The 24,351-nt window shown below is 42.1% G+C and overlaps 1 protein-coding gene across 1 annotated transcript in view; it reads right to left on the bottom strand.

Moving 5' to 3' along the window:
- Positions 1-24,351, bottom strand: part of GMDS (GDP-mannose 4,6-dehydratase) — a 547,683-nt gene that overhangs the window by 130,391 nt on the left and 392,941 nt on the right. Inside the window, exon 8 of the mRNA XM_014542298.1 lies at positions 744-862. Coding sequence (XP_014397784.1) covers positions 744-862 — 119 coding nt within the window. The remainder of the gene's footprint in view (positions 1-743; positions 863-24,351) is intronic.

Below are 24,351 nucleotides of genomic sequence, written 5' to 3'. Positions count from 1 at the left end.
CGGGGGGAGCAGGCCTAAGCCAGCAGGTCGTTATCTCCCGAGGGGTCCCAGACTGCGAGAGGGCACAGGCCGGGCTGGGCCCCCTCCCCCCCGCACCGGGCCTCTAGTATATATATAAAAGCCTAAGGTACCATTATGACCGGTCAACCACTTGACTGGTCAACCAGTCGCTATGACAATGCACTGACCACCAAGGGGGCAGATGCTCAATGCAGGAGCTGCCCCCTGGTGGTCAGTGTGCTCCCACAGCCAACCTCCCGCAAATGGCTAACCTCCTGCTGTCCCTCCCATCAGACAGTTCCAATCAGCCCTGATTGCCAGCCAGGCTGAGGGAACCCACCTATGCACGAATTCGTGCACCGGGCCACTAGTTTTAAAATATAAATTGAAAGTATTAAAAAAGATTGTGTAATATTATCATATTGACTGGTAAGAGTACAATTAGCTACAGTAATATCATAGTACATCATATATAAATCATAATAAAAAATTAAAGCTTTTCAAAAGTAAAAATATTTTAAAAATAAAAAAGATAAAAGAAATTTTGAAAAGACTGTTCAGATAGTGGCAAACACTTCACATAAGTAGATTTGTATGTGTGATGAATAACAAAGTCTCTGCTCCATGATGAAACTCCCTACATTGCTTTACAAGAGAGTAAAAAGGGAAAACACAAGCATATATATAAACCTGCCAGAAAATGTTTGATGAATGACCTGAAATCAACTCTCAGGTATACTTACACAATGGTTTTTCCAATGTGCAAAAATGATTTCTCTACAAATTCCCGGACACTATGGACTTCTCCAGTAGCTATGACAAAATCCTCTGGCTCGTCATTCTGCAGCATCAGCCACATAGCCTAGAGAGAGACAGGCAAATCCCAGTTAAAGTTGCAGTCAGCTACCACTTGGGAAATATAATGCTATCAAACACACATAATTGTGTATGGACATTGTTAAAAGGTGAACTGAAGCACATTAATATATTTTTTAAGATTTTCTTTGATCATACCTCAATTTGAATAGAGAAGTGGTTAGGAGTGCTTCACCAACAAGAGCTAGTGGCAAGGTTTTTATAGAGTAGACACTGAAGTGAAGCAAAGCAATGCAAAGCAATTATTTGACTGGCTATAGCTCATGCAATTGCCTTATTTGGGAAAGGCAAGTTAGCTCTTTTTGGTTGGTTGTTCTTAAGCTTAATTTTCATGGATTTGAGTGAAGTGACCCTGGCTTAGGCTAGCTCATGTGGCCTGCCAAGGCATTAGAGCCACCTTAGTCTAATAATCTCCAGGTTTAAATACTTTAACCTACAACTAGAACACAATATAATATTCACACCACTAGAGTAGTGGTTCTCAAGCCGTAATGTGCATCATGTGGGGAACATCCTATATAATAAAGAGCTAATATTCAAATGGTTGTCACACCCTCACGCCATCACACCCTAATGGCTCAGACACTCAACACTGGGGAGAGAGCAATGGGGACCAGCCAGGCTCAAATGAGCTCGCAAGAGAGGAATGGGGACCAGCCAGGCACAAATTAGCTTGCGAGAGAGGAATGGGGACCTGCCTGGCTGCAACCTGGGAGAGTGACAAGCCGCAAGCCCCGCGGTCCTGGGTGCCAGTGGCTGCACCTGCGCCTGCAGCCCAGGAGAGGGACAAGCCGCATGCCCTGCAGTCCCAGGCACCAGCAGCTGGGGCTGCGGCCCAGGAGAGGGACAAGCTGCACACCCCGCGGTCCCAGGCACCAACGGCTGCACCTGTGCCTGTGGCCCAAAAGAAGGACAAGCCACCTGCCTCGTGGTCCTGGGTGCCCGCGGCTGCGGCCCAGGTGAAGCTGCCTGCCCACAGTCCTCTGCGGCTGTGGCCAGCCCAGGCGAAGCCGGCCCTGGTTCTGTGTGCCTGTGGCCAGCTGGAGGAGGGAATCCTGGGTCCCAGGTATGGGGTGAAGCAGAGGCGGTTAGGGGCGATCAGGCCAGCAGGGGAGGAGTTAGGGGCAATCAGGCCAGTGAGGGAGCAGTTAGGGGCAATCAGGCAGGCAGGCAGAGGTGGTTAGGGGCAATCAGGTAGACAAAGGTGGTTAGGGGTGATCAGGCAGGCAGGCGAGTGGTTAGGAGCCAGCGGTCCTGTATTGTGAGAGGCAGTGGGACATCCTCCGAGAGGTCCAGGATTGGAGAGGTTGCAGGCTGGGCTGAAGGGCCCCCCCCCCATGCATGAATTTCATGCACCAGTCCTCTAGTTTCAGTATAAGATGCCTGGGCCACAGTTGCTGAAGTGGACTTAGTAGAGAACATGCTTTAGGCATTTTTATCTTTAACATCCAAGATGATTCTCATGCAGCAGGTCCTTGGACAACAATTTAGAGGAACAAGATATTGAAGAGTATTTGTGGCACATAACCTTTCTTATGAAGAATTTAAAAAGCATTATCTAATTTACCTTCATATCATGGATGGAAGGGAAAGAAAAATATTTTAAAGACAGATGTTTATCCCAAAAATAGAACAAAATTTCTTAACAATAAAGATATCAATGTGGTGATATCAAAAAGCAAAATAATCAAGAATTATTAATGGACTTCAGGTCAAGATGGCAGCATAGCCAAATATGGTACTTGCTTCCTCCCACAACCACATCAAAATTACAACTAAACTAAAGAACAACCATCATTCAGAAAAACACTTGAAATCTAGCTGAATGGAAGTCATACAACTAGGGATTTAAAGAAGAAGCCACATCAGAACTGGTAGAAGGGCCAGATATGCAGAATGGGCTGGTCCCACACCCATGTATGGTAGATAAAAATTGAGAGGGGTAACTAGGCTGTGGAGGTACCTCTTAGGATGTGGAGGGTTCCAGTACCAGGAAGAGAAATCCCTATAACTCTGGCTGTAAAAATCAGCGGATAGCACTTCAGCCCACAGATTGACAGGAGTTCAATTCTGATCAAGGGCACATACCACAGTTGCAGGCTCAATCCCCAGCTCAAGTCAGGGTGCATGTGGGAGGGAACCAATTGATGTCTCTCTCACATTGATGTTTCTCTTTCTGTCTCTCTCCCTCCCTTTCACTCTCTCTAAAAATCAATGGAAAAATATCCTTGGGTGAGGATTAACAACAAAACATAACAACAAATATAAACAAACAAACAAACAGTGGAGATAATGGCTGAGTGAGACAGAGGCAGATCCTCTTAAAGGGTCCACATGTGAACTTACTTTGACTCACTCCCTCTGAGCTCCAAAGCTGGGATAGCAGCTTGAAAGGCACCAGGGACATTTGGGAAGGAACTGAATTGTTTGGCATCAGGATGAGAGCTAGGGGACAGCTTTCTCCCAGACAGAAGTGCAGAGGCCATTGTTCCTTTGAATGAGCCCTCCCTGCACAGAGCAGGAAGGCAGGCACCATATCTGAGTCTCCATCAACCTGGCTATCACAGTTTGGCCTCCCTGAGAATTCCCTGAGACACCAGCCAACCCAAGTTCCAAGCCCACCCAAGATGTTTCCAGTAGCTTTTCCACAAGATGGCCTGTCTTGGCTCATGCTTTAGACTTTCCCAAAATTTCTCCTAAAAGCAGCATCTGGCCTCAGGAAGCCCTGTACTTCTCGATAAGTGGCCCCAGGCCTGGCACTAGCAGTGGCTGGCTAGGGTTCACAACGTGGCCTCTCCTGGGTACCTCCAAGCCCAGCACAAGTAGCAGCCATCTGCAGATCACTTTGTAGCTCAAGGCTGGTGGCCACAGGTATTATACAGGTGGTGGCTGACCTTGGCCTGCAACTCCTGGGAGGCCCAAGAGCCAGCACACCAAGTATCCAGCTTCAGACCATGTCAAAGCACCATCACCCCACTAACTTCATAGTGACACACTCAAGGGGTGGACTTTGTGGGCACCAGAACCCTGCTGAAGTAAGTCCTTCTCTGTGGGGTTGGCCCCTGAACAGCTGATCCTCCACAGTGGTTGGTGATCACAGCTAGTCCTTGTGGCTGATTGGCCTGGAGGTAAATCCCTCTCATTGATGTGCCACATGGTGGGGGGAGGCACCTGGAGTGCCCAGCTTGGGTGATTGGGGCTGTGCCACTGGACCCTACAGGACACCTACTATATTAGGACACTCTACCAAGCACAGAAGATGTAACAGTTGTACCTGATACATAAAAACAAACACAGGGAGGCTGCCAAAAAAAGGAGAAACACCTCCCAAATGAAAGAACAGAACAGACCTCCAGAAAAAGAACTAAACACGAGGAGATAAGCAATCTACTAGATGCAGAATTTAAAACACTGGTTATAAAGATGCTCAATGAATTTAAAAGAAGAGTAATTGAATGTAGAGAAAACTTCGACAGCATAAATTAGGACATGGACACCATAAAGAAGGATGTGGAAACCATTAAAAAAAATACAGTCAGGAATGAAGGATACACTAACTAATATGAAGACTAATATTATAGGGAATCAATAATTCAGTAGATAAAGCTGAAAATCAAATCATCGATTTGGAACATAATGAAGCAAAAAACACCCAATCAGAACAACAAAAAGAAAAAAAATCAATCCAAAACAATAAAGATAGTGTAAGGAGCCTCTGGGATAACTTCAAGGGTACCAACATTCACATAATGGAGGTGCTGAAGGGAGAAGAAAGAGAGCAAGAAATTGAAAATATATTTGAAAAAATAATGATGAAAAACTTCTCTAACTTGGTGAAGGAAATAGACATACAGGTCCAGGAAGTGCAGAGAGTCCCAAACAAGATAAACACAAAGAGGCCCACACCAGGATACATAATAATTAAAATGCAAAAGGTTAAAGACAAAGAAAGAATCTTAAAAACAGCAAGAGGAAAAAAGCAGCTAATTACCTATAAGGGAACTCCCATAGGACTGTCAAGCTGATTTCTTAACAGAAACTTTGCAGGCCAGAAGGAATTAACAAGAAATATTCAAAGTGATGAAAAGCAAGGACCTACAACCAAGATTACTTTACCCAGCAAAACTACCATTTACAATTGCAGGACATATAAAGAACCTCCCAGACAAGAAAAGCTAAAGGAGGTCATCACTCAGGAAAGCGCAGGGAACTCAGGGTTAGCCTGCCTCCACGCTTGACTCACCCACTTGATGGTGTTCACAGGACAGACCGTGGTGGCCCAGCCTGTGCACATGCAGCAGCTGCTGAAGCTCAAGCAGCAGGTCGTGCAGCAGCAGAAGGCCATCCAGCCACAAGCTGGCAGGCGGACATCCCCCAAGGGGTCCCAGATTGTGAGAGGGCTCAGGCCTGGCTGAGGGACGCCCCCGCTCCAGTGCATGAATTTCATGCACTGGGCCTCTAGTATAGTCAATAATATTATAATAATGACATATAGTGTCAGATGAGTACTAGATTTATAATGATGATCATTTAGTAAGTTATATAATGTCTAGTCACTGGGGTTTAAACCTGAAACGAATATAATATTGTATGTCAACTGTAATTTAAAATAATGATTTTTTAAAAAATTAAAATGAAGCCCCAAAGGGAATTTAAAAAAAATCTACTACCATTTATATACTGATATTATTTAAATTGGATTCCACAACCTAAGATTCAACAATTGATCTATAAATCCATTTCTTTATCTGTAAAACTGAAAGAATGCCACCTACTCAAAGTATTATTATTAATTGTAAAGAGATGAGTCGTGATTCAGCACAAAGGAAATGATCTCAAGCAGGGAATACTGAAACCTAAACATAATGTTGGATTTCACAAGTATTCCAAGACCTCAAGAACTCTACAACTGCCCTTCCCCATTAACATAACTAAGTCTACCACGTTACACATGGATCCTGATTTCCAGTTGCTCAAACATTTTAAAGATCTCCAACTTCTATGAGTAGTACAGCTACCCTTCTAAGAGCAACAGTTAACAATTCATGTACTCCATCTATTTGTAAATATTTTTTTCTAGAGGCTTCACTGGTTACCAATCCCACATTCCAACAAAAAGAAAGTACAGCCAAACCCTGTAAAATAAATCTCTGCTAAATTAAAAATAATCATTAATGCAAAAACAATCATGGAATGAAGAGTACTACCACTTTTATAGAGTTCTCTGGGAGGCAACGAGAAGGTGTGTACCAGCTTAGGTTTTCTTTCACCAGGCAGCATTTCAAGGTCAGGTGCTCAATGAGACCTTCCACAGGCACACTTTTTCAACAGGAATGAGAAGGCCAGTGGGGCAGCAATGTAGCCACATGTTTAAGACACTAACTGTGGCCACCATCACAGCTTGGCTCCATTCAGTTTTATCAGCTTTTATCAATGACATACAGGCCTTGAGTGTCTATAGCTTGGACCAGCAGTTAAGTTTACAGGTTTTGTTTACACAGATAGAAGATACAGATTTAAGAAGTACAGTTGGTATCTGACAACAGCATGTCTCTTTAAGAAAAATCCAAGCAGGAAACAAATTAATGTGTGTGTGTGTGTGTGTGTGTGTGTGTGTGTGTGTTTTAATCACTCCTACTCACTTTTCAAAATATAATAGGTAAAGATAACAGGCAGTTCATTATAACACAGTGCCCAGTATTAAAGCTGAACTCTTGTTCTTACATTTAAAGAAAACTATTTTGGTTGGTGTCTCCCTAGCTACTATTGTATAAGCTGAAATTTAGCTTGCTGAATTCAACAGGGCAGCTTATTTTCTCTTAAAAAATTAATTCTTCTTTATTCTTTTGAATTTGTGGCAGCCTTCTAAAAATAAGTAAATATTTCTCTTTTACTTGAAGTTACTTCTTGTGACTATTTTGTATTTTTGGCCTATTACATGATAGCTTTAAATCATATTTTTGTTTTATAAAAGATGAGACTTTGGGCAGTTTTACATGCCTTGGAGATGTGGCAACTGGATGAATCAATGGCAACAGATTCAGGTCAGTGATATACTAAAAGTAACTGATGAAATTGTCTTGCCTAGAAGATAGTTCTGTCCTCGTAATGAAATATCTGGTTTCATTCTGCACTAGGTCATAACTAATGAATTTAATCACAATACTTAAAAAAAATCCTCACTGGAGGATATGCATATTGATTTTTAGGAGGGAGCTGGAGCTGGGGTGGGTCGGGGGAGAGAGAGAGAGAGAGAGAGAGAGAGAGAGAGAGAGAGAAAGAGGTAGTTTATCCCCTTACCAGCCTCGACCAGGACTGGAACCAGAAACCTTTTTTGGTGTATAGGACTATGCTCCAACCAAATGAGCTACCTGGCCAAGGCTAATCACAGTACTTTTAAAATTTTATATGAATTAGATTAATAATAATAACAAAGTTCAATCAGTTTTATTATTATTATTATTGTTAATCCTCATCTGAGGATATTTTTCCATTGATTTTTAGAGAGAGTAGAAGGGAGGGGGAGAGACAGAGAAATCAATTAGTTGCCTCCCCCATGCTCCCCAACTGGCACTGGGGATGAAACCTGCAATAGAGGTACGTGCCCTTAACCAGAATTGAATTGAGAACCTTCGGTCCACAGGCCAATGCTCTATCCAGTGAGCCAAACCAGCTAGGGCTCAATTAGCTTTTCAATGGCACAGAGTAGATGTTCTCTCTATCTGAGTAGTCCACACAGCACACAGTCTACAAAAGTTTCCTAGCTCCACGGCCGCTGCACACTGTTATCTGCTCCAGGCTAAGACTAAGACGCGGGCTGTGGTCTGAAATGCAGCCTGGCTCTGCTGCCAAGCTTTGTGCCTGGCACCCTCCTTTGTTAGGCTCCTGGGAGAGGTGCCTCTCTATAATGGGCACTGGCTCCAGCAGAGGCCCGATGGGCAGGGGCCTGCTCCTCATGTCTGTGATCTGCACGTGCAGTTCCTGGGATCTAGAAGACCCCTGTCCCTCGTCTGTGTGGGAACTCTGACCTCTCCTTCTAGACTGTGAACAAGAGTCCCAAGTCTAGTCCTAGACATGCGTTCCTGTGATGCCCCTGAGTTTCTCTGCCATCCACAGCTGTGCTGTGTGCACTGGGACGCAGCCTGCTCTTTGGCCACCCTCCCCCACCTCTCTCCAGTGCACCCACACCCACACACACACACAAGCTAGCTTTGGCTTTCTTCAAAATGCTTTCAAAGTTTTTAGGAAAAATTAAATTATGCTTCTGGCTAGAATTTCTATTTGAACATTTTTCTGAGGGATTAATGTATACACTTGAATGTGTTTTACTCAAATTTCCATTCTAAAAATAACATTTCAAATAGGTCTTTCAGGACTGCTCAGCTTTATTTTATTTCTTCTAAAATGCTATGTTGTGCTAGAATGCTTTTTAAAAATCATATTTTTAGGCATGTGAAAAAAATAACAGCTTGCTAAAATTAAAGGGGAAGATATGATTACTGGTTAATAGTAGATTCCTTTGTGTAGTAGATCACTTTGTTCCTCAGCAGGAGCCCGGGGATCAGTTGAGGCCTCACTTTCACTAGGGTGAATGCCAAGCATCTGCTCTTTTCTTTTCCAGAAAACTATCTGCAGCCTCTGACCTATCAATTTCTAGGCATTTCCTCTGAAGTCTATATTGTACCAGACTCCAGTCTGGGAATGGGAAGGGAAAGGATATACAACTCCAGATTTATTTGTTATTACTAAATAGTTTACTGGTTGTACAGAGGGAAAGGGCTTTGTTTAGATTTCCATTGAGCATAATTAATGGTTATTGACTGGTAAATGAAGAACAGGTGACACTCCAGATTGGAAGATAAATGATCTTGTGTTCTGGTGTGATAATGGGTTAGTAATTTGCCACAAAGCCTGGGCCCAGTGCATCCCATCATAATGCTGGGTCATGTCCAGGACACAAAGGCCCCTGTGTGAGGAGCACTCAGCCATCCCCTCCTTATACAGCTGCACACGGTGATCTGGTCTACTTATTCTCTGATGGATGGCACAACTGAGGCAAAAGTTCACCACTTCTCACCTTCCTGTTCACATGCTGAGCACATGACCCATAACACCGCCAGGGCACAATCTGTGATCAAATTGCCACCCAGCTTTGGCTGCAGAATACAGAAAGGATTTTGAGGTTGCATGTTTTAGACATTAATTCTCTCTCTTTGTCTCTCCAGAAATGAAGGAGGGGAAAGACGAAGTCGTCCCATATTCTTTTAGAGCAGCGGTTCTCAACCTGTGGCGGTCGAACGACCCTTTCACAGGGGTCGCCTAAGACCATCCTGCATATCAGATATTTACATTACGATTCATAACAGTAGCAACATTACAGTTATGAAGTAGCAACGAAAATAATTTTATGGTTGGGTCACAACATGAGGAACTGTATTTAAAGGGCCAGAAGGTTGAGAACCACTGTTTTAGAGCCTTTAAGGATATGACGAACTTATCCACTTCCTCACATGCTTTTTTACTTTCAGCCCTGCCCTGATCACCATCAAAAGAAAAACATCTCCTCATTCTTAATCCATCTCACAGGGAGGAAAGACAGTTAGTTAAGTAATTTACCAATGCTTCAGATTCGTCAACACAGAATGTCACTTCATGTCAAATGAACAGCACACTTTTCAAATCATGTCTCACATTCATTTTGCTTTTAAGGCATGTGAAATTTGAGGGAAATCTGACTCCATACCATTGGCTTGACAGCCAAAATAGATAGGTATAAATATTAGTTAACTTTGGACATGTGCTCTCTTGTAACTATATAATTAACCTATCCATTCTACAAATCTAATTTAGAGAAGTCAAAATAAAGTTTTGAGTTAAGAAATTTCAAATAAAAATATTCCTCTCCCACAAGCTACTCTTTGGCCATTGAAATCATGAATGCGGAAGTGGGCAGTGAGGGTCACTCCTTTTTCCTTGACTTGGTAGCTATGGAGGTTGCTTGCAGCTGGACCAGTGAAGGAGAACACCCAGAGTATATCACACAGCCCACTAACCACACCTGATTCCATGCATGCCTTTTGGGGTGTGATGTGTGTTTGTCTTAAAAGTCTGGATTCTACAATTGCTTCCACCTCACCATTAACTTCCAGTTTAGTATCCAAGCCACAAACACTGATTAACTGAGCTGTCATCCATGAATAACAAGATTTGTTAATCAAGGTTATGTTTAACTATGTTATTTGACTGCTGCTTTTTTAGCCCTGCACTTTTGTGCTGCATGGGCTACTGTCATAAGGATTATCTTAAAGGAGAAATATATACATACATATACATACAGTATATTGGGGGAGAATCTATGAAATAATTCTAGTAACAATCATAGAAACTTGAACAAATGGAAATTAAAATTCCCATAAAGGATGCCAGGTGTGGGTCTGCTTACATACATTTTATCTGTAAGCTTCACTCAGTAATGAAGACGACAGCCTGACACTTAAAGTTTGCACTAGCACTTCTGTTTTGTGGCACCACATAGGCAGGTCTGAGGGCCAGCCTGAGAGAGTATCCTATACTATAACACAGTTGGGAAACAGGTACCAAATTACCAACAAATAAAACTGTATCAAGAAAATCATCTAGCATGAAATAAGGTCCTCTGAATCCATTTATTTTCTTCAAGGGCAAAAATACTGTGGTTTGTGGATTCTTCTGGTGAAGGGCTCTTCAGACATTTTAAAGATACAAAGTTACTGAATGGGAAAAATTGTTAGATAACAAATAAAAACACCGTAAATAATAAAACACGATTTAGAAAGCTACATAGCTCTTGCTTCTTGCTTTTGTTGTTAATGTATCATCTGCATTGATATCATATGCACTGAAAGAAAGAGGCTATTTCAAAATCTGCCTGGCCCTCTACCCTTTTATTGTAGCCAGGTACACCAATCTCATCCCAGAAACACTATAAACCTAAAGGCTCTTAGTCCTTTGTTAATAATTCTGAATAATTTTCCTGGGTTACCATCTGCTCTTTGATATGCAGATTCAAGTTTTCTATTTATTTCTTCTATTAATCTTTGAGTGTATTTTATCTCTTCTATTTGTTCCATTTCTTTTTCAGGAACACTAAGTATGCATATTTTTTTTCTCCTTTCTATGTCTATTATACCCTATCTACTCATTTTAATGTTTGTTCTTATGGATATTATTTTACGTGATTTCCTCCTGTTGTTCACCTGATTATTTTAGTAACACTTATTTTAAATTTGTTGCTAATGTGGCTTCAATCTCTGAAATATTTTTTTCTCTTCCATATCTTTCCTGATTACTTCCAGCTTAAGGCTTTCATTTATTTTCTTTAAGATAGGGGTCAGCAAATTTTTTCTTACAGGGCCAGATATTAGATATTTTAGATTTGTGAGCCATACGATGTTTAACACAACTATGCAGCACTATACTGCAAATATGGCCACAGACAGCATAGAAATAAGCAGACATGGCTGTGCTCCAATAAAATGTCATTTACAAAAACAGGCAACTGGCGCATGGCCTGCAATTTGCCCACCTTTGCTTTTAGCAATCTGAACCAAAACACGTTGCCTGTAATTTATTTAAATCTATGGAGAACAGTTAGTTATCTGAGCACAAGCTGCATATTTTTTCTTTGAAGAATACTCCCTATAATATGTGCTAATTATCTGTTTTATTAAGTGCTCCTTTTCTTCTCCTTGGGACCCTCTTCCCCACTTCCACCTCAGACACAGACCATGGATAGTACCTTTCCAGTTACTATTCCTGCTTGAACACAATTAATAATTGCTGGAGAAATCACATGAGAAAGATCAGGGAAGTGCACAGAGGCAGCCTGCAGCTTGCGTACAAACTGCTCTCAGAACCATCTTACCAAACGCTACAGCTTCTTCCCCAGGACACAGCTGTCCTCAGTTTTCAGTGCTCAGATGTTTAACGTAGCTCACAGAATAGCCATAGTCACATGGCCACTATGGAGACATTTGGCAATGACTGCCTCACCTCTGCCTTCCCTGCAGATCGAACTCTACACTGCCCTCAGCCAGGAGGCTATGGCACAGGCAGGACAACTGGTTTCTCCTTCAGTAGCGTGTTTCTGCCATAAGGCAGAATGAGAGTGGGTATCCATAAACAGTCTCCATTCCCGTGTAATGTCATTTTGTGGGCCTCTTATTACTCCACATTCATTTGAGCAAAATCTACGGACTACATGCATATATGTAAGCTCAGCATAATATATTCTGAGTGAGTGTAGAAGGAATTATTTTAAGCAATTATATGTATCCCAAAGTTATGTGACCACGTAAATACTGTGTGAAAGAACCTCAGTGAAAAATGTGCATACAAATAAAGGATGTTTCATTTGTTCAGTGCTGCTTACTAAGCTGTTTTATTGCTCAGGATTCTGTGAGTTAGTTCAGCAGGGCTGGGGGGAGAGGGTGGTGGCTCCTCTGTGCTCTTTGTGGAGCTGATCGAGGTGACCTGGTTGGGGCTGCAGGACCCAGATTGCCTCCCTCACAGGTCTGGTCCCTGGGTGGCGGATGCACTTCAGTTCTCACGTGCCTCCATCCCCATGGTCTCTCACTGCTCCCTTGTGCAAGACCAAGCTTTTCTACAAAACAGAAGCTGCACGGCTTCGGAAGGCGTCAGCCTGAAGTGACCTGGTATTGCTTCTTCTGCATGCTACTGGTGAGAGGGTCACCCCAAATTCTAAAAATGGGCACAGACTCACCCCGTTATGAGGAAATGGTAGAGTCACATTGCAAGAGGCATGCAGGATGGGAGGGCTTCTGCAGCCATCTCTGGAAAAACCCACCATCTTGTGATGACTAGAACAACAGTTGATTGATTCAGTATAGTAATGAATAATTTTGCCTTTAACTTAAACATTGCTTCAGCTTGTGGTTTCATATAAGGCTTTGTCTACCTTTACCATCATGCAGTGTAGTTAGGTTTATATGGGGGCAACAGTAATTCAGACTAACACCTGGAATATGGAAACTCACTTTCAGGTCACTAGGCTTGAACAGATGTTCTAACTTGGCCCTAACATCATCACTGCCACAACATACTTCCCAGAAGTGCTTGTTTCCTGGAGCATGCCCAGCCACCTACCTCAGCCAGGTGTTTCCCATTACCTGCACCCACTCGCACACCCAGGTAAGCCATTCCAGAATTAGGTCCTGGCCCAGCAGCTCTGGGTGTGCAGCAGGAAGTTACTTTACACTCATGACCGCCTGACCGTCCATCTCCCAACTCATGGGTCCCGCCATGCTGCCTAAATATGCTCCTGGGAAGCCAGCTCTGCCTCCTCTGTGACCCCTCCAACCGGTCCTGACCACCTGGCTCTGCCTCTCGGTCTGACTCTCACCTCTGGAATCCAACTTCTGAGCTGGCTCAGGGCTCCCTTGAACAACAGGTCCTGGCCTTGCCATAGATCTCAGATTCGGTGTTGATCACCATCACTACCAGTAAATAAGATCTGCACACCGTATCCTGTGCTTGAAGGCAAACAATGACAGCACTTCTCAAGCTTAGTCTAAAACGTGCTGCCAACAGAAGTATGATGCAGCCATGGATGACAGTGTTAATTTTCTATTAGTCACATTAAAAGAGTAAAAGAAAATGTGAAGTTCAATTTAATGTTTTACTTAATATATACATTATCATTTCAATATAAAATATTAAGACATTTTACAGTATTTCCTCATGTACTAAGGATTCAACATCCAGCGTGTATTAGACGTTTGCAGCACATCCTAGTTCAGACGGGGACCCCTTCAAGTGCTCAGTAACCACTTGTGCTCGTGGAGCCTGCGTGGGAGTCCAGCTAGAGTCAGCCTCGTGGAGGAAAGGCTAGGCGGGCCTGTCATGTAAGGCACTGCCTGAATCCTGTCTGCTTAACCTGCCAAGACAGTGCTGGGCTTCCTGGAGGAGGCCTCCTCCTCGCGGGGCACAGCTGGAGGAATCCTCCCACGCCCTCCTGTGTAATTGTCTCCACCTCCTGCCTCTTCCGTAGTGATTTATCAGTGGTGCCAACTAGGAGAAAGAGGGCTTGGAAAGTAGCATAACTAGCTCCTAATTCATGATCACTTATGACATTTGAATGCTTGCCTTGTTCGTGTGTAAATGGGCATGATACCACACCCCCAACCTCCCAACTGGAATACCTGGGGGGCAGAAACCCCAAGAACCTCCCAGGGGCGTGCTGGAATGCCGTGCTGAGGAGAGGGGCAGAATCTAGAGTGCAGTGGGCAGCCCTCTGAAAGGCCACAGCAGACACTGCTCCTCCAGCCCAGGGTCCAATTCAGCAAATTTGGGCTGGGGCCTGAACCTCTGCATTTCTAACCAGCTCCTCGGGGAAGCTGCTGCTGGTTGGGGGGCTACACTGACAATGACTTGTTGTGGTTGGAGCTCAGACTCAGATTAGACCACCTGTCTTTAAACCTCAGCTCTGGAATTTCCTGGGTAACTTCTGGCACCTCTTAATTGTCCAGTGCCTCGGAAAAATGAGAGCAATAATAGTCCTTACAGGATTGCTTTTAGGACTAAATTAGTTAATATATGTAAAGTGCCTGGAGCAGTGCCTGATGTATAGTAAGTGTTCAAGGACTATTATTTATCGTGATGATGACAATGGTGATTATGTAGCTTGAGAGGGTTAGTGGTGCCTGAGGATCCAGTTCGTCTCCATGACCAAGCTCTGGCAATGTATACTGCACTGGGAGGGCGACTGAAAGGGTGGAGTCTGTTTAATCCTCATTCTATCGAAGCCACAGAGTTTTATAGCTGGAAGGGGCCTCAGAGATGTTCTCATTCAATTCATTTTAAAGACAAAGCAACTGAAACCAGAGAGATTTCGTGACTCACCTAAGGTCACACACCTCTTTAGAGCCTGAGCTGGACCAGAGCCTTCATTTCCCTTTCAGTATTCTTTCTATTGCATCACAGGAACATACATTTTCCCAATGACTGTGACTAGGAATGCATTTTCTTGTAGAAGTTCTGTTATAAGTGGTTGTTACGAATAGCTGCATGGACTTCTGTGGGCTAACCTGGGGACCTGATCCATCTGTCAATAACTATTTATGGAATGTCTGCTGGTGCCAGGCCCTGCACTAGAGTCTGCAAGTATGTCAGGTGGAAATAAACAAGTAAACGCTGTGCCTTCTTGGGTTATGGACTTCCAACATTTATATAGGAAAAGGATTTTAAAAGTCTGACGTTTGACATAAGTGAGAACTTCTGAGACATAAACTCCAGGTAGTATCCAGAAGACATCAGGCATGGAAGCTTTCCAAAACCTCCCTCCTGATCAAGATTATCCCTGCCCACGGCTCCTGCTCCAGATGCCCTTAATGTGGATGGACACCTGACATATTCTGGGCCAATCAGAGTCTAAAAAACATCTGTGTTAAGAGACCTAGAACCTGAATGAGTAGGACAGCACTGAGCCTTGGAGCTATATGGCATCACAGGCAGTCAGCGCACCCTGCTAAAGCCAGGGCAGGCCTGCAGAAGCAGCACTACAGAGCTGTGCCGGCGAAGACCCATCTGGGTACAGGAGCAGGAGAAGGGGATACTACAAGGCTTGGCGGGGGGTGAGGGGAGAGATGCGCAAACACACAGAAAAGCTGGTTTCATCTCCCAGTTCCTGGGAAGGATCCCTACACTCCTTTTATAAATACCTTTTTACTTGAATTTGAGTTGCTTTCTGCTCCTTGAACCAACAAGGTCAGATGAAGATAGCTGGAGACCAAGCAGTACTTCCAGAATTCACAGAGTCTGCATATGTGGAGCCAATCATGTTCCAGGCTCTGTACTCGGAGCTGAGAAGGCAGTTCCAAGGGGCAAGGCACCACCTGCTTCCCCAGAATCCACAGGAAGGCTGCCATGTTCCACAACAACACAAGGCTGATGGGGGTGAATGCTAGTGGGAAAGGAGGCATGGGAGCGCCGAGGAAGACAACATACCAGTGGAGTGGGAGAGCTTCGGAGGCCTATCAATCTGTTCTAAATCCCAAAGCGCACTGATGCTGCCCACTCGTTAGCCCCCTGAAGCCTGCAGGCTGGGACACATGCCCCTTCTCTGTAACTGGGAATTGGTGTCCTGTTCAACTCATTTAAACTCATTTCCAATGTGTTTCCCCACAATGTACTCATTCACAAAACTCAGGATTTCAATTTAAAGGTCACTCTCCACTCAAGATCTTAAAATGAGGTTTGAACAGTTTGAGATTTAATTGTTCTGCCTTTAGTTTTTAGTTGCTAAATATAAAATACCCCAATCTAAACAATACATAAGCTTTGTTCTTCTGTGAGGTCAAATTGCTGTTATTGACTTGGTCTTACCCATGAGCATAATGTTTCTGTTACAATTATTTCTTAGATGCTGACTCTGTAAAGTCCTTGATTGGAAGATATGAAAAAGGAAGCCAGTTATATTTAAGAAAACACTTATAACAGTAATATTTGCACCTAGTGATATAGGAGGAAAGAATTGTACTGTATATAAAAATAATAATTTATAGACAACTTCACCTCCAATAAGGACTCCTCCGAGCTACTGGAAATTAGACAAAGAGCTCCTTTATGTCTACCAAATTAAAAAGAAAATCAAGAGAGCTCCGAAACATTCAATTATTTTAAAAAACAAATAGATGGTGATGGGAGTTTTTTTTTCTGGGTCTATATAACTCTAGATGAAATCTAGAAAAACAAGCTGTAGATAAATTTAATCAACATTTTCTAGATATTTAACTTATCAAGTATTTGAAAATTCTAAAATGTCCAAAAAAATTTTTTTAGAGAAACTAAACTGAAATTACCAGTCTGGAGAACAAACATTTCTTTTTCGGTTACTAAAATTTTCAGAAGTCTGACAAGTATCAATGACTCCTTGAGGTCCATTATTAACAATAAACAATTGTCTATTACTATACAACCCCATGAGTAATGTCAACTAGCAAATGCTAAAGGTCGAGACGGAGGAGCAGGCTTTTCTGTACTATAGCACAACATTCCTCACATTCATTTCACATAACTGACAATGTCTTCATTGTTGTCCTGAACACTAATTTAGTGTTGTATTTTTTTTGCTTGTGTCAATGAGTGTCAAAATATTGTTCTTTTAATACATGGAAGTATTTGCATAGAGCTTTATTACTGATCTTTAGATGTTAGCCAGAGGCAAAATAACACAGAGAAGCTCCAGTTGGGAAATCCCACTAGCAATGAAAGGCAAGAGTCTTGAACATATTCTGCTTTTCTGCCAATTTTTCTCTCCAAGTACACAATGGTTTATTGACCCCACAATTGGTGAAATTAAAAGCAGTGTCAGACACCACAAAAAAATACTTCAACTATAAGACACAAGGATTCCATTTCCCTAAAAATGAAACAGAAAGGTTGCAAGGAGAAATATAAACACTAAAAGGAAGTTCTAGGGTCCTGACATGAATTAAAATACAATACCATGTGAACTGATTACAGAAAAGCCAAGAAACACAGTGCGCTTCAACAGTGAACTGAGAAACATATGGGCCATTTTTGTTGTTATGCTTTCCTGCATCATCTCATCATTAAATGCTCAATTGCCTGTAACTGTTTGCATTTATCCCAGTTATTAAGAAAAATAAAGCCACCACATTTTCTGCCTCTTCAAAGTTGAACAGTCCACAAGCAGGTATCTGATGCGGTTTTGAGTTCTGTTTTTTCCCTCCCTAACACCAATTATCCTGCCATTGTGGTAGTGCCCTAAAAGACAAAATGCCCTTTCACAAAAAAACAGCAGGCTCCAGCTGCTGGTTACTCACTACGAAACTGAAGGGCTGATCCCTGGCTGTGGTGAGGAAAGAGCAGTCCCAGAGCTTGGTGCCAGGACAGGCTAGTAAAGGCCACGCTCGAACCGCAAGAAGCCAGACCAGCCTTTCAAGTCAAGTGTTGGCTTGTAGACATATAAGTTAATCAGCCATGAAATAAGCACCACAATGTTCTTATTGATCACAAAGGGCTCATGACGCAATCTTGGCTCCATTCTTTCGGCCTCCGACTCTCAGAGAAAGAGAGCACCTTGAGGGGTGTTTACTCAGGCGGGTGTTCACTTCAGGACTGGAACCTTCCTGGGAAGATATGCAATGTGCCTCGTCTCCAAAGTGAAGTGCACGAAACCCATCGCAATCACATACCTATTCATTTTGTCAAAGAACATGATGGTGTTCTTATTGCATTTATTAAGAGTAAAAGGGTATTTAGAAAACTTCAAACTAATAATATTTTAAAAATAAATTTTAATTGTCCCTCAATTTTTTTTACTCACTGTCAGATACTACATAGTGTTGATACTTTTGTTTTTAAATCAGTATTATTGATTTAAAGGATAGCTATTGAACATTTGCTCCAAAAGTCCTAAGTGAAGAAGCTGGTCATTTTAAATTGTGCAGGTGGAACATTTGGTGTACCTTTCTGCTCTTGAGAATGAGCCATGTATTAATCACATTTTCTGCTCATTCTGCACCAAATCTTCAGTTTCTACTTCTACTATATCTTTCTAAAACCACAGTGAGAAAGGCAAAGTGGGTGAGGGTGGCTAGTGCTGTTGGAGCTTTAGGACACATTCTAAGATGCTGCTAAATGTGGGCCATCCACAGGTGTGACAATACACAATGAGTCCTCTCCCACTAAGCCAGCCTCATTATTCAGAGGTAGTTGTCCTCCAGAATGAATCCTCTTAAGCAAAATGGAAAAGAACAAATTCAGTACAGAGCTCAGGGAGAGTACTATGAAGTGAGCTGAAGAATCAAAGAATTAAGTCTTTAAGAAAAACATTCAGTCAATCGATTCTCTAAGGGCATGGAGATATAGTCCTAGTGTCTCCCCATGAGTAAACTGGCTGCCAAGTGATAAACTCTAAACTCTCATGCGCTGTCCTTGCTATCTGGTTAGGCTCCAGACGCATGTGTCCACAGACATTACAGAGCTGGGTGAGTGAGGGAATGATAGTCACACAATTGCTCCTGCCTTTCTTTTTCCTTTTCCATAGAGTGTGTGATTGACTCCAGGACAAACACAGATGAAAAAAAAAATCAAGTATTGTATTTCTAAAAGTGACATGGACTGCAGATCTGCTGGGGGGGGCGGGGAACAATGGGATATCTCAGTCATCATGAAGGCCTAGTGATCTACAAAGCAATGAGAGCCTGTTTCTTAGTTTTCAGGACTCACTTTTGTCTCCAACTCAGTGTTAGTTGAAACTTTTCTAGAACTACTGAATAAAAGGACAAGCATTAGACATTTGCTCTTAAGAGTGAACAGTGCCCCCCTCCCCCACCCCCCAACTGGGGGGCATAGATGCCCTGATCACTTGGAGGAAACACTGCCACCTGCTAAAACTCCCATCTCTTTAGCTGAGCGTATTCCCCAGCCCCTGCCCCCTAGTTTGGAGGCTCTGGAGAAGAACAGAGCCACGCATCACAGAACTACTGGTTTCTCATCTGATTCACCACTACTGGAGGTGGGAGCTAAGAGTGAAGAAAAAATGTTTTGTTATATATTTTTAAAAGGTCTTGTTCCCAGCAGTAAACACAGTGCTGGTAGCTTAGGAACCCTTTCTGTGATCACTTGTGTATTTTTATGTAATGGGAGCCTGTGGTGTGAGACTAGATACAAAAACACATACAACAAAAACCCAAACCGTATGCAGAACATGAGAGCTGAGAGGATCACAGCACCAAGACAAGAAGGCCTTGTGTGTTTATTCATCTTTCCAAATGAAGTGTTTTTACAGGAATATAGGCAGCCATAGAGCACAGTCTCATTGTTATGCAGTGAAAAGGACTCAGATGGAAGTCCTAACGCCAGTCACTCACCTCATTGCATTAGATGACATTTTGAAAGCACTTTGTGATCTATTAAATGTTATTGCCATTATAAAAGATAATATTATTGGAGAAAATTCCAGGGTTAATGCCTAAGAGATCAGTGCTTCCTAAAGATCACTGAGATATGATGTGACAATTCCACAGACCATTCTCATGCTCAGCATAAAAACACAGAATTTTTCAGAGCACTAATTCTTTTTTATTTTTAAGTATTTTAGAACGGAATCAGGGTTTCAGTATTTCCATCCTTAGGAATTTCTGATTCCTTGCCCCAAACAGGTCAATTATATTCGAGTTTTAAAAGAGCATAAAAATTCTGATAATTTATATGTTTTTCTTAAATGTGGGGTTCTGCTATTTCAGAAAAACAAAATTTGCATTATACAAGTAGATATTTCAGAGGAGCTTTAAGTCTTTTTTTCTTAATAGTTAGCTTCATTAATCATTGTTAGATAGTGTTCCTTTGTTTAATAGTATTCCTAAATAGTAAACAGCTGTTGATAGAGGTATTTTTCCAACATGATTTCTCAATAAAGAAGAAAAATTCATAAATGGAGCCTGAACTGGGGAATAATAAGCGGATTTAAACAAATAAAATCTTTAAAAGAAAACAACTAAACCAACAAAAGCAAACAAACCTTTATAAACACATTGGTTAACTGGAGAGTGATTTTTGGAACTGGATTCTAACTTAAGCATAATAAGATGTCTAATGCCATCTTTTATTCAACATCATTTTCCTAATTATCTTGGTCTAAGTGTTTCCAAACTTTATTGTTTATGTTGGCATAAAGAGCTCCCACCTCCACTGTCTCCCTTCCTAGAGTGGGGGATGGTGTTGACATGCAGGTTAGGTGGGAACATAACCACTAATAGGCAGCAAGAAGGCTGTGGTCTGAAAAGTACCTCCAAACTGATAAGGAACTAACAAGAGTAAATCAAAGACTGGATCAAGGCAGAGCCCCCATGAAAATATTCATTTTCCATAGTTTTGATGAAAATAATCAGAAAATTTTCTCTAACATTTCGTATAAAGAACGTTATGTCCTTTTCTTATTTTACAGATGGAGAAACTGAGAATGCTAGAGGGAATGACCTGCAAAGGGGTCAGGCGGCAGCAGAATGAGGAACAGAAGGCAGATTTCCTGATCCCTCTGCCAGTTTTCCACCCAACCCGCCCATCTAAATGAACCGGCAGAGGCTTAGTTTTGATAAGCAGTTCCATGAAAACACACTTTGTGCCAGGTTCTCTCCAGTGCCCAAGACACTCCCCGATGGGGAGCTGGGGCTGGGGCCCTTTAACTCCTTCAGCACACACTGACTTAGATGCAGCCACAAAACCAGGGCCTTGGGCAGATACTTCCAGGACTTAGCACAGGTCCCTCCTCCCTGTCCCACTTTCAGCCTTTACACCCAGAGCTGAGGATTTTTAAGCCTGTAGCCTGAGTCCTTTGAAACATCCCCGAAAACCTCATCAATGACTCTACTCAAAAGTCCAGTGCAGATGTCCACTCTAACTGCTCAGCCTGGGTCATCTCATGAGAGCTGTGGAGATGAAAGTGGTGAGGTGGCGGGGGGGGCGTGGCGGCTATGTGAGTGGTCCTCACCATTACAAAGGGATTCCTGCATGTTTGTTACAGACAGTATCTCTCAGTGCATCAACATGTTTGATTCTGTGATTTTTAATTTTTTTTTTGAACAGAGAAATTAGGGGAGTTAGGAAACCTAAGCTTTTGTGTATTGACTTACTAGAAAGTGCACAGTAACAAAGATCAGAGAACTTTTGAGAGTTGGCAGGTTCATCTGGTTTTTAAGGATAAGAAAAGGGGGCCAAACAAGATGTTCCAGGTGGCTAGAGACACACCCAGCATAAGAGCCCACACCTTCTATTGTCCAGGCCAACCCTCTTTCTAGCTCACTATGTATGAGACAGAAATATTTTGAGAATCACAATGTAAGCCAATGAAGAAATGATGTAATATTTGTATGTCTGCTTTTACAAACGAATTAGGAATAACTTTCTAGTGAACAAAAGTACTTTAAAAAGTGATTTATCTTTTAAAAAAATATTTGTTACTGAAAATATTACATATGTCCCCTTTTTTCTCCCATTGACCCCTTATAGCCTGCCCCCCACCCCCACCCCAGGCCTCCACCACCCTATTTTCTATGTCTATGAGTTATGCATATATGCATACAAGTTCTTTGGTTGATTTGGTTGATCTTTTCCCACCCACTCACCCATCCCGCCTTCCCTATGAGACTCGACAGTCTATTCCATGCTTCCATGTCTCTGGATCTATTTTGTACAAGGGTTTATTTTGTTCATTACATTCCACATATGAGTGAGATCATGTGATACTTGTCTTTCTCTGACTGGCTCATTTCGCTTAGCATAATACTCTCCAGGTACCTCCATGCTGTCTCAAAGGGTAAGAGATCCTTCTTTTTGACTGCTGCATAGTATTCACGGTGTAAATGTACCACAGCTTCTGTATTCACTCATCCACTGATGGGCAGCTAGGCTGTTTCCAGATCTTAGCTATTGTAAATTGTGCTGCTATGAACACAGGGGTGCATACATTCTTTTTGATTGGTGTTTTGGGTTTCTTAGGATATATTCCAAGAAGTGGGATCACTGGGTAAAATGGCAGTTCCATATTTAATTTTTTGAGGAAATTCCATACTGTTTTCTATAATGGCTGTACCAGTCTTCATTCCCACCAGCAGTATACTAGGATTCCCTTTTCTCCACATCCTGGCCAGCACTTACCATTTGTTGATTTATAGATGGCAGCCATTCTGACAGGTATGAGGTGAAATCTCATTGTCATTTTAATCTGTATCTCTCTGATGATCAGTGACTTTGAGCATTCTTTCATGTCTCTTGGTTATCTATATGGCCTTTTTAGAGAAGTATCTACTCAGGTCCTTTGTCCCCCCTTTTTTCTCCCATTGACCCCTTATAGCCTGCCCCCCACCCCCACCCCAGGCCTCCACCACCCTATTTTCTATGTCTATGAGTTATGCATATATGCATACAAGTTCTTTGGTTGATTTGGTTGATCTTTTCCCACCCACTCACCCATCCCGCCTTCCCTATGAGACTCGACAGTCTATTCCATGCTTCCATGTCTCTGGATCTATTTTGTACAAGGGTTTATTTTGTTCATTACATTCCACATATGAGTGAGATCATGTGATACTTGTCTTTCTCTGACTGGCTCATTTCGCTTAGCATAATACTCTCCAGGTACCTCCATGCTGTCTCAAAGGGTAAGAGATCCTTCTTTTTGACTGCTGCATAGTATTCACGGTGTAAATGTACCACAGCTTCTGTATTCACTCATCCACTGATGGGCAGCTAGGCTGTTTCCAGATCTTAGCTATTGTAAATTGTGCTGCTATGAACACAGGGGTGCATACATTCTTTTTGATTGGTGTTTTGGGTTTCTTAGGATATATTCCAAGAAGTGGGATCACTGGGTAAAATGGCAGTTCCATATTTAATTTTTTGAGGAAATTCCATACTGTTTTCTATAATGGCTGTACCAGTCTTCATTCCCACCAGCAGTATACTAGGATTCCCTTTTCTCCACATCCTGGCCAGCACTTACCATTTGTTGATTTATAGATGGCAGCCATTCTGACAGGTATGAGGTGAAATCTCATTGTCATTTTAATCTGTATCTCTCTGATGATCAGTGACTTTGAGCATTCTTTCATGTCTCTTGGTTATCTATATGGCCTTTTTAGAGAAGTATCTACTCAGGTCCTTTGTCCTTTTTTGAATTGGATTGTTTGTCTTCCTTTTATTAAGTTGTATGAGTTCCTTATATATTTTGGATGTCAACCTTTTACAGATGTATCATTGCCAAATATGTTCTTCCATACAGTGGGCTCCCTTTTCATTTTGTTCATAGTTCCTTATGCTGTCCAGAAGCTTTTTATTTTGATGTAGTACCATTTGTTTATTTTCTCCTTAGTTTCATTTGCCCTGGGAGCTGTATCTATAAAGATATTGCTACAACTTATATCTAATATTTTGCTGCCTGTGGATTTTTCTAATATTTTTATGGTTTCCCATCTTGTTTAATTCTTTTATCCATATTTAATGTTTCTGGATGTTGTAAGTTGGTGGTCTAGTTTCATTCTTTTTTGCATGTGTCTGTCCAATTTTCTCACCGTTTATTGAAGAGACTGTCTTGACTCCATTATATGCTCTTGCCTCCTTTGTCAAGTATTAGTTGAGCATAATGGCTTGGGTCGATTTCTGGGTTCTCTGTTCTGTTCCATTGGTCTATATGTCTGTTCTTGTCCCAGTACCAGGAAGTTTTGAGAACAGTGGCTTTGTAATATAGTTTGATACCTGAAATTGTGATCCCTCCAACTTTGTTCTTCTTTCTCAGGATTGCTGCAGCTACCTGGGGTCTTTTTTTACGCCATATGAATTTTTGGAGAGTTTGTCCTAGGTCTGTGAAATAAGTCATTGATATTTTAATGGGGATTGCATTGAATCTATAGACTGCTTTCGGTAGTATGGACATTTTAATGATGTTGATTCTAC

This window comes from Myotis brandtii, unplaced genomic scaffold, assembly GCF_000412655.1.
Source record: "Myotis brandtii unplaced genomic scaffold, ASM41265v1 scaffold298, whole genome shotgun sequence".
Taxonomy (NCBI): Eukaryota; Metazoa; Chordata; class Mammalia; order Chiroptera; family Vespertilionidae; genus Myotis; species Myotis brandtii.
This window is presented reverse-complemented; position numbering and strand designations above follow the sequence as displayed.